We start from the raw sequence: 10977 nt of genomic DNA, 5'->3' as shown, positions 1-10977 counted from the left end.
GTGATGGGCTCGCCACGTTAGCGGCACCCATGAGCAGTTTCCTGGGGTTAGGTTAGGTTGCCTTGCTCAAGGGCACCTAGGCAGTGCATAGGAGGTGAAAGTGGCATCTCTCCAGCTACCAGTCCACACTCCATATTGCAGTCTGTGGGATTTAAACCAGCAACCCTCCAGTCCCCAAGCCAAGTCCCTACACACTGTATACAAAGTAAATGTAAGCGTAGGCCACAGAATGAATGAAAATGTTGTCCTGTGCCTGCTTGATGTGTAAATTAGGTAAGCCTTTCCTAAAATGTTATGATCCTAAAACTTTACTTTATTGAGCTGCCCCAGGTAGCCAGGTCGCCAAAAGATGCTGATGCCTGATTGGTTGTGGTGGGCACCTAACAGCTCCGACTGAGGGCACCACAACCCCACTGACGCTCGTAGCCACGCCCCCCACTGACGCTCGTAACCACGCCCCCGGTGACGCTCGTAGCCACGCCCCCCGCCGCCCCGCAGGATCTACTACCGGTTACTAGACTGTTGCGGATGTGTGATGCAACGAACTGTAAGGACATTTTCCTCAACTTCTCCACAAGTTTTACATCTCGGTTCAGAAAATCACACCCTTGAACGACAGTGTGAGCTCACGCCGTGGTGTTTGTTGCTAGTTGTTTTGTATTTGGTGTCTTTTATCGGGTCGCTAACGTTAGCCGCTCCGCAACGACACCTTACCTAGATGGAAGCTAACGTTCGCTAGCAGCCGATTTTAGTCGATTTCACTCGTTATTTGTGTCAAACTCAGCCTCTCGTCTTCTCTTCTAACTATTACCTACTGACTCCATCCACTGGGCTTCCCTTATGTACTTACTGTGAAGCGGCTGGGTGCCAGCGGAGTCACCCTACCTGTACCTTTCTTCCTTAGTGGATCTATCTTTAAGCTGAATGGCCACCGCTGCCCCCCCTCCGGCCTCTGGCTCCACTGCGGCCACTGACAGTGCAAGTCCCGGATCCAGCAGCTCTCCTGCGGCCGACGGGGGCAACCAGGACAGCACTTTCGAGTGTAATATATGTCTGGACACCGCCAAGGATGCAGTGATCAGCCTGTGTGGACACCTCTTCTGGTAAGAACCGCTGTCTGTGTTTTATGTTTACAGTTTTGTAGAAAACCCACCAGTCAGGGTATTTAGGCCACAGGGCAGTCCAGATCCAGATCCAGATCCAGATCAGTCTAGCTAATCTTACTTTTCATATTATTGTACAAGAGAACTGGGTATACACTGGTTTGTTGACATACACCCTACTGGCCAGAAATCAGCTTTGAAAGCCAACATTTGGACCCAACAACAACAACAACAACAGACATCAGTAGTTTTGTTGATATCTGGCCATTTGTTGACTGTGCGTGTTATCTTTACACTAGCAGTAAACAATATTCGTCCATATTTAAAGATCACCAGGCACTTGCAACTGTGCATTAAGACTGAGACTTTACAGAAATACATCAAATAAGAAATATTAGTTGACATATTCAGTAATTAAAAACACACATAAATGCTTCTGTAGGAGTACAAACATGTTATGTCACTTTCTATAGAAGCACCATTCAATAATACTGCTGGTTTAATGTTTACAAAGTGAGGCTGAAATATAAAAGTATGCTTTAATAGTGTGTAAATACAAGACTGGAGCTGTCAGTATGTCCCAGTGTCTGTAGCCAGGCTCACCCCCTCACACATAACTAGTGAACTTCTGTCCACTCAGGAGAGGTCCGGTCTTTAGCATTCGGTCTGATATCAGTAGTGACAGCGCCAGTTTAGTTATTCATTCTCAAAGAGAAGATCAATCCCAAAGGAAGAAGCCATGTGTCCTCTGTTTTCGACTCTCTTCAGTAGCTGAGCTCACTGTCAACTTTGTGAACAGTGACGTGATTCGTTGTTTTCATTTGTTTATATACATATGCAGTTTTGTACAGTTATAGGACACATTTGTGTTACTAATCAAACCTGTTCCCTGTCCAACACCTCTACCCTCGTCTCCTTTGCATCCCGTCCCGATCAGTTGGCCTTGTTTGCATCAGGTAAGCTGAACCTATCTCTGTTTTGACAGTGCATTATTATTGGTGTTATATAACTGATATATATATATAACTTATAAGTCCGGTCTTTAATGGCTCTTTATCTTTATGCAGTGGTTGGAGACCAGACCCAACAGACAAGTGTGTCCAGTGTGTAAAGCCGGCATTAGCCGAGACAAAGTTATCCCCTTATATGGGCGGGGAAGCACAGGTCAACAAGACCCCAGGTGAGTACTTTTAATCTATTAGGCTTCAGGTATTATCACAATACGCCCCGAGGACTCTCCGACGGTGACTATGTTTATATTTCCTTTCTTTTATAGAGAAAAAACACCCCCACGACCACAAGGGCAAAGGCCGGAGCCAGAAAACCGTGGTGTAAGTACTCTGCACAAGTATATAGTCATGGTAATAACAAAGTATACGATTTCATAATTTTGTGCTAGATCCATATTTTCTTACTGTTAAGTAGCTTCATGTAGCTTTTCAGTGCAATTTCAGCTGTTATAATCCATTCATGATGAAACCATTACATAGGATTAGGTAGGTGTAGTGTAAACCTGTGCTTTATTCATTAACAAAAGGACATTTCCCACTGGGATCTATTAGATGTTAAGCACTGCGGTGCAGGGACATCCCCTGTGGATGATCACAAATTGCACTGGCTATTGCGTCACATCTCACTGTGTTAAACTGTACCTCAGATAGACCTTAAGAGAATCCACACGTCTTCATGTTAGTGATGAAATGCATGTTTCACAGGGCTTTCAAGGGTTTGGCTTTGGAGATGGAGGTTTTCAGATGTCATTTGGAATCGGTGCCTTTCCATTTGGTATTTTTGCAACAGCTTTTAACATCAATGATGGAAGACCACCTCCAGGTATTTATGTTTTACACACGTCACCACGACCACTCTGTGTATTTTATCAGCAACATATTAAATAACCTGTGTCTGAACTGTCTCCCCAAACAGCGGCCCCTGGGACACCACAGCACACAGACGAACAGTTTCTGTCTCGACTCTTCCTGTTTGTCGCTCTGGTGATTATGTTTTGGCTGCTGATTGCATAAACGCGTGGAAAGACATCATCTTGGGGTAACCCAAATGGTTTGACAGACATCATCACGGTTTGCACCAATGTGATTCTGCCTTCTTACATTTTCTAGCTCCTTGATTATTTTTTTTCTCCTTTATACAAACATGTGAGATTTGAATAAAGCAGTTTTTTTTCCAAAATAGAAGATACCTAGCTAAAAACTTTCAAGGTGTACCACGTAACCTTGGTTACTTAATGTTTTAACTCAATAACACAGCTGCTAAATGCTAAATCATCTTTATATTTTCTGCACCCAAACATCAGCCAACGGCTTCAAACATTGTGCTGCTTATACGACCTCCCCCCCTTGTATATCTACATGCATCTTTCTCTCTCTGTTGCTGGTCCTTTTTTTTTAGACACAAAAGAGGTTATTCAGGTGAGAGCAAGTGATCACTCTCGGTGCTCTTTCACTTTTTGCATTTTTGACTGAATCAGGGCTTTTTGGGATTGTTTTGCTTCTATTATTGTATTTAAAGAAATATTCTGCCTAACAAAATAAGACCACCAGTGCTCATTAATTTGGATTTTCATTCACACTTCCAATCCAACCCATATGTTTCAGCCTACATTTGGTTCCCTGTTACCCTACCTAGGTGACTTTTCTTAAGGTTATTTTTGGGTTTTGATAGCCTTTTATTAGACAGGAGCAGCTGAAGAGAGACAGCAAAGTGGGGAGAGAGTGGGTGGATGCCGTGCAGCAACGGGCCGTAGNNGGGGGGGGGGTGACACGCAGCAAAAGGGCCACATGCTGAAATCAAACCCAGGCTGCTGCAGTAAGGTTGCAGCCACTGAACGAGGGGCAGAGCTCTAACAGGTGAGCTACCAGGGCCCCTGAGGTATTAATTTAGGCCATTTGGTCCTTGTGCTCTTATTTTCTGGTCATAGCAGGAAAAGCACAGATGTTAGTGATAACATTAAGGATGACTCTGATTTATTCCCCTGTCCCAGGAGGTCATAACAGTATGACAGCCATTATTATTTATTATTGACACCTGTGCTTTTAAGTTGACATGTCACAATGTCTTCCATGTAAAAGGTATTCATATAGGCCTGCATTTTATTCTTATTTTTGGAATTGTTGGGAATCTTAATGAGTTACACGCTGAACACTAGCATGTGCCTCTTCCATGTTGTCTTTCCGTTCACTTGATTTACTAAGAATGTTTTTTTGTTATCTAGCTGTAGGTGATCTTACAAGTTACACATCTCATCTGCGAAATGTACCAAAATCATACCAAGATTTTTTGGAATCAAAACAATGTCAGACATTGTCTCTTTATTTTAGATGAGATTAAAAAAGCAATGTGTTGATGCATGTAAGCAGTTATGAAACAGTGTTCCTCTCCAAACTGGAAAGTTTCTTTTGCTCTGGTTTCTGTAATTAAATGTAAAATACTGTAGATTATTACAGAGTTAATGAAGATTGAAAAATAAAACAACTTTTCTAAATGTGAATTCACTCTATTGACAGTAAAAACCATGTAAATAAAGATGTTAATCATAGTCTGTTTGTCGTCTTATTAAGGTGTAAATTCATAATCCTTTCTCATCCAATAAATATGCAACTCCAGACACACCAAACCGGAGTGGTGTGGAAATATTCAACAACCTGTTCAATACTGAGTTGAACATGTAGAGCAACTTCAGTTATTCTTCAGTTAATTTCACATGAAAAAGGGGTTTACTTCAAACTCAACCATTCTGTGCTGTAAAAATATATTTTGGTCATTTTGTGGATTTTTAGAAAACAAAAGTAAAAGTACAAAAACAGTCAGTTTGGTCTAGTCCTGCGTTTCTGGCTCCGGCTGTTTCTCTTGAGATTCTGACTGTGCGATGTTGAACTCTGCTTCATACATAATCTGCTGGATCTTTATTTTTGTCTCACACCTTTTCTGTGGAGCGAGTCGCTTCAGAGCGGGGACAAAGCTCAGCAGAAACAGTTCATCCTCATCCCGCGGCCTGTTGGGAAATGAGGTGCCATTGTCTTTGACTAGCCATTTTGTTGGGGATGTTGTACTTGGAGAAGAAGGCAGTGAAAGTGCCTCTTGCATCAGGCGCCGCTTCCTTCCAGTTTTGGTGCTCGGCGTGATCTGTTGGCCTGACGGCATCTTAGCCAGAACGGCCAGCTGGGCCATCTGTGCGTCTTGAGACACCGAAGGGAGCTGAGTCATGAACGCTACCTGGGGCTTGAGGTCAGGTTGACTCACAGGGACCTTCATGATGGACTGCGGCGTCTTGACTGCGTCAGAGGAAGCGCTTTCTCCCTCCGCGCTGCACGACTCGTTGTCAGGATTGTCATGGTCGTCGTCGTTGTTGCCGCAGATGTCGGCCACTCCGCTTCTCGACCCAGTGAAGGGTGCAATAAAATTCATAAGTTGTCTGTATTTCCATCTACTTTGCACAATCTCTCCTTGCTTCTTGCTTTTGATCTCCATTCGTACTTCCTTCAAGTACCTGTCTCTCATGTTCTTCCATTTTCTTTTACACTCATCAGCTGGGAAAGTAAAATATCAGAGTGTAAGAAGCAAGAAAACACTTTAAATATATCTTCTGTTTACTGACAATGAACAGGAATGAAAGATTTGAAGCAGTCTGCAACCAGGACGTCTACTGAAGCTGCATATGAGAAGAAAACTGACCACACTGACACTTTAAACACAGCGGTTACAATAAAAATATTTCCCATAAATTACATTCCCAGACATTTTTTCGCAGATGAGTAGTCTGCTGCACAGATGTTAGACTAAACATGTACCTACATGGCTTGTGAGAAGTGTGCTCTTCAGCCCTCAGAATACAAATATAGTTAATAAAATACACCCAGATATCATGTTGAAATTGTAATTATAGGTAAATGTTGATGGCCAAGTACAGAATTGGTCTTTGGGTCAAAGATGAAAGCTGGGTTTCTTTTTTTCTCTGGCCCAGATAAATCACTGCTTACTGATCAATAAAATCACTGATGTTGGCAGACAGACTAAATGAGGATCTCTATGTTCAAATATTATGAAGCAGGACAAAATAACAACTGTACCTTCACACACGTTTTGGACTCTATTTTAACTACAACAGAAAGCAGCCAAATCAATGCAATAGCACTTCATGTTCCTCTGTGAAGTTAGTTTATGTTTTGTTTTTCAAGACTGTCAGTGCAGATTATGGCTGCAACTAATTAGTATTTTTATTATCGATTAAATTGGCAATTATTTTCTTTCTTTTCTAACCCAAATATATTCAATGAACCATCTATTAAGAAAATCTGCAAATCATTGCAACTGAGGAGTTTGAAGATAGAAATATTTTGTGTTTTGCCTAGAAAATTACTTAAATAATTAACAGATTATCATAATAACTGCTGATTCATAAATCAACTCATGGCTTCAGCTCTAGTGTTAATAATAGGCTCATATCTGAGGAGACTGTGTCCACTAAAATCATACAGTGTTAACACATTAAAACTAATTAAAACATCATAATATTCCTAAAAGGAAGAATATTTGGTTGATGGCTGGGGGCAGATGAGTTGTACTCACTGACAGTATATATAATTATATATATATTAATTAAATATTAATACATTAGACTGCATTCAGCTAATAAAAGGAACTGTGTAATGTATGTACAGTATATATTCAAATAAAGCAACACATTACTTAAAGTACGATTGGGCTTTAATTATAAATCTTTATAAAGTTACACAAAGAAATAACAATGGTTAATTCATTGTGGCTTTATTGATCCTGTCACGAGCTGTCTGGAGCTCATTGTAGTTACGTGCCGCCTCATCATTAACTATGTCTCCGTGCACCTGATACTGTTTCGGGGCCCCCCCTCGTCACTGGCTCCGGTGTGTTTTATCCAACACACCGTACCGCCTCCGCCGCCGCTTCCACGAGACTTCCTACAAGCCTTTCAGTCCACACGGAGCTCGCGGTGTTCACGAAAAAGCACGCGGCTCGGTAAATGCGTGACGCGGAGCCTGTTTCCCTCCCTCCGCCGTGCCGTGCCGTGCCGTGCAGTGGACACGCGGCTGGCGGCGCAGAGGCAGAGCCGTCCGGTGCCGTCCGGTGCAGCGCGGCCTACGGCTGCTACCGCTAGCACGGTGCGCGCGGCTGCAACCACACCACCGGGATGTAGTCGCGCGGATAAAAAAAAAATAAAAAAAATAAACAAAAAGCTAGAAAAATTGCCCGCAAGCGACATTGTAACTACCTCCATCTCCTGGAAACACACACTGCCTGTTTAGTCGTCCGCGTCCAACATCGGCTCAGCGAATAATAACTGACAGTAAAGTTGTGATAAACAAAATAAACAACCAAACACTCACATGGGAGACCCAGTGCGATACTGATGTTTCTCCAAGCATTTGCCCGACTTTCAGTGCAGCGGTAATTCGGCAAAGTGACATTGTACAGCTCTGGGTAATTAAATACAGCCAATATTAACTTATCGTCCATTTTGCCCTACTGTTGTGTCTGTGCTGCGCGGACGCGGAAGCGGCAGTCTTCTCCCGCCTTTTCCGCCCATCTGCTGCTCCAACGCGAGTTATCGCGAGTGGCGGGCAGCCTGCCGCGCTGTGTCGCTCTGCCGTTCAGACGTTGTGGGGTTTGGTCGCAGGGGGGCGCACGACTCTACTGCCCTGCTCTGCTGTGGGGGTTGAGGGCAGCGGTTCCTGACCTTTTTCTTCAAGGTCTATTATGTATTCCTTTAAAAACTATTATAAACTGTACAATTAACCTTAATAATGAGGTCAGTAACTGCAAGACATTTGGATTTGGGTGGATTTTGAGCCGATTGTTTCCTGTTTTTTTTCTTATTTTCCTTGTTTTTTATTTTTATGTTATTTATTGTTATGTCTGAATTATGTATTTTCTATCATTTTTAACAATCATATGACTTGATGTGCCTTCTTTCTGAGCGATTCAGTGTCTTCTCATTGTTCTATTAGCTCTTTTTGGTTGTTTGAACTTTTTCTAATGCAGGACCATGGCTGTTTAAAGGCTCTGGGAATATAGTTTTTGCTCAGCTCTTCAAAGTTAAAAAGCTAAACTTAAAAAAATAACTAGGCTATTTTCCCTTTTTTTTTCTCCACAAAAAAGCAACATAAGCTTTGTGAGGTAGCAACCTACTGCTAACAGAAATCTCTGATTAGCTCAATAATAAGTTCCCCTTTTTCTGCACAAGCATAAAAATAGCATAGGCCTATAAATAAAATATTTTTTTTTGTTCTTAAACCATTTTGATAATGTCAGGGTCTTTTGTCAAAGGTAACAAATTTCAACAACTACTGCTACTACTATACTGCTTTTACAAAACAAGAATGTGTCGTTGCACTGATATTGTGATGTTAAGATGGTTTATACAGACAGAATCAGAAACCTTTGTGCTTGCGAGTGATGTGAGCCATCACACTGATGCAAACTTTCGACTTTGGGAGGGACTGTTTGTCTCTCTCCTTGGGGATACAGTAGCCTACAAATTACATATGTATTAGTTTATGTGTGTTTTTCGTAACATATAAACATTTGAATAACAAAACCCGTGATCACTATGAGTTCAACACCACCGTAGATGAAAAAGCCTGTTGAAGACAAATCACACAGCAGATCCCAGAGCTCATTATCAGATTTCAGGGAAATGTAGAAAGAAACATAATATTTGTATTTATACAACTATTAGATATGCAGTTCCAACCACGAGGTAGTTTTGCTGATTCCTCTCAAGTCCCCCGGGGGTATCACTATATCTGACAAGTCTGTTTTCCGAGCCTTCAACAGTTACTGTGTTTTGCCTGCACAAGCTCTCTCTCTCTCTCTCACACACACACACAGGCACACACACACACAAGCAAGCAAGTCTGGAGCAAACAGAGAGGAAGGTTGATCCTCTGCATTTCCTGGTCACACAGCTGCAATCTCCGATTCCCCAGGAGGTTTTGGGCCCCGGTCCAGCAGTGAAGTAGAGACACTGAGCTTTTTCACACATGAATAGTCTGATACCAGTTGAGGTTCTCTGCTCATTTATCCAGTGTCTCCTGTCTGAATTGTACTTGATTTGTGTCCTTTTTTCATTTTTTCTCCCACCAACCTCCTGCTGAGTCGTCATTATTGTAACACGAACCCAAAGGGTGTATTAGTCAGTGATAATCGTGCTGAAATTAATCTCATACGTCAGCACCATCAGGACAATATTTTCCAGAAATTACAAGCTTTACGTCACGATGAGGCAGAGAAGCAATTATTTCTTTTTTAGCCTCGGCACGGTGCCTTTTTCTGTCACTACATCCGAACTGGTGTTTGGTTGACTTTTGTTTCTGGGGAGAGTGAGAGAGTAAAGAAATCAGTATTGTCCAATTGTCCTTTATATGCCACTTCAGGTTTTGTATTTGAAGGGTAGTAGTGGAACCATTTCTGATGCTGATAACGTTTCCAGGGGACAATCACTTTAAATTGAAGAGAGCTCCTTCAAAATCTCTAAAAAAGAAACTGAATCAGCCATGGGGTGGTGGAGGCTTTTCTTTACTTTACCTCTTGTACCAAATATTGCTCTTATAACAACAAAATGAACCTTTATCATTCTAATCCCCGGTAATGAATTTTGAACTGTTTGAACCAATGTGGATGTGGTACAATTCCTTCTATTGAGAACCACAATAACTGCAGATAGCAATCTCACATGCTCCGCAAACTATACATCAACAATCTGGGCGCTATTAAACCCAAGTGAAAAGGATGGGATGGTGTTTATTGTTATCTGTTTTCAAAAGCCCTTATAAGAGGAGCTTAAGACAGATTGTGGAAATCCATTAATTCTCTGGGTAAAAAAAAAAAAAGGTGTATTGCCTTGTATGAAATCACAGGATTTGTTGGAGGAGGGGGGGGTGAATTTAACCTGTAATAGCTTTACCTCAGCTGTGCACATTGTCAGAGAAGTGAGACTGAAAGACTGCACCACACAGATAAGACACACGATGCATGATGGCGAATACAAACTACACGGAGGGATGGCTTTTCCCTGAATTTACTCTTGCCATTTGTGTTTATCTGTACTGTGTAATACGTACAAATCTATTAGTGTCACCACGCACGTCACTGGCATGATGAGTCATTCATTCATTTGCAACCGCCTAATAACTGTGTGCAATTAGTATGCATTCTTGTTGTCAGCACTGCCTCATTGTGTCACTTACTGAACATATCTACTAATTTGCAGATCATTGATAAAGCTAAATAGGAAAAGTGACATTATGAAATAAATTTAACGGCTAATCCTCAAATTCAGCATACACAAGTCTCTGGCCACACCAAAAAACGCTCATCTTTAAATCCAGGTTTCTAATACCGAGCAATCCCCTTTTCTCTAAAACCTCAACAATAAGGATCTTAGGAGCTCTCCACTTCTCATTTTATGCACTGAAATCTGATTTCTTTTGGAGAAAGGAATGAAGCAAGATTAACTGAATCTGCCGTCCTCCCTAACCTCTTCACAAAACTGCCCAGATTAGCTAGGAATTAAGTTTCAACCGTTTTATGTGTCTGGTCCATAGGGGGGATTATAGTTTTACTATTTTTTTTTGCCTCCCAATTTCACTATAAGGGCCTGACACACTGTTGTAGAGAGAGGAGAAGCAGAGGAGCAGCTGAGCCTGAACTATCAAAAAGTGTTGTGTGTCAACATCCCATGATCACCACTTCTTGGGTTTTATTGGGAATTTCTTTGGAAATGGATGGACTGATTGGGGTGGAGAGACAAAAGTTTCCTTTTACTATTGAGAACATACTGACCAAATATCCAAACAGCAATGGAGACAGACGGTCATGT

General features: G+C 41.8%; 2 protein-coding genes across 4 annotated transcripts; one reads left to right on the top strand and one right to left on the bottom strand.

Annotated features, from left to right (window-relative positions):
• Positions 1-464: 464 nt before the first annotated feature.
• rnf185 (ring finger protein 185) lies at positions 465-3834 on the top strand. Of its 3 annotated transcripts, none has more exons than XM_035668383.1 (7): positions 465-547; positions 905-1103; positions 2041-2059; positions 2171-2283; positions 2380-2434; positions 2819-2936; positions 3030-3834. In XM_035668383.1, the coding sequence occupies exons 2-7, from the start codon at positions 925-927 to the stop codon at positions 3125-3127; spliced, it is 582 nt and encodes a 193-aa protein (XP_035524276.1). In that variant the 5' UTR covers positions 465-547; positions 905-924; the 3' UTR covers positions 3128-3834. The 3 variants fall into 3 exon arrangements, with proteins under 3 accessions (XP_035524276.1, XP_035524277.1, XP_035524275.1); XM_035668384.1 differs by having other exon boundaries at positions 482-620; XM_035668382.1 differs by having other exon boundaries at positions 492-1103.
• Positions 3835-4396: 562 nt separating this feature from the next.
• Positions 4397-7701, bottom strand: LOC118333022. Its single transcript, XM_035668506.1, has 2 exons — positions 7484-7701; positions 4397-5650 (listed from the first exon to the last, which is right to left on the bottom strand). The coding sequence occupies exons 1-2, from the start codon at positions 7611-7613 to the stop codon at positions 4938-4940; spliced, it is 843 nt and encodes a 280-aa protein (XP_035524399.1). The 5' UTR covers positions 7614-7701; the 3' UTR covers positions 4397-4937.
• Positions 7702-10977: the final 3276 nt, after the last annotated feature.

The sequence above is a fragment of the Morone saxatilis genome, unplaced genomic scaffold, assembly GCF_004916995.1.
Source record: "Morone saxatilis isolate NCDOM2014 unplaced genomic scaffold, NCSU_SB_2.0 Contig21, whole genome shotgun sequence".
Classification (NCBI taxonomy): Eukaryota; Metazoa; Chordata; class Actinopteri; family Moronidae; genus Morone; species Morone saxatilis.
This window is presented reverse-complemented; position numbering and strand designations above follow the sequence as displayed.

Bases quoted from the DNA above. Each gene is read 5' to 3' on its own strand.
- rnf185 (XM_035668383.1), top strand. From the start codon at position 925: ATGGCCACCGCTGCCCCCCCTCCGGCCTCTGGCTCCACTGCGGCCACT. The intron at 2,284-2,379 runs GTGAGTACTTTT...TTTCTTTTATAG, and splicing joins ACAGGTCAACAAGACCCCAG to AGAAAAAACACCCCCACGAC. The intron at 2,937-3,029 runs GTATTTATGTTT...CTCCCCAAACAG, and splicing joins TGATGGAAGACCACCTCCAG to CGGCCCCTGGGACACCACAG.
- LOC118333022 (XM_035668506.1), bottom strand. From the start codon at position 7,613: ATGGACGATAAGTTAATATTGGCTGTATTTAATTACCCAGAGCTGTAC. The intron at 5,651-7,483 runs GTGAGTGTTTGG...TTACTTTCCCAG, and splicing joins TATCGCACTGGGTCTCCCAT to CTGATGAGTGTAAAAGAAAA.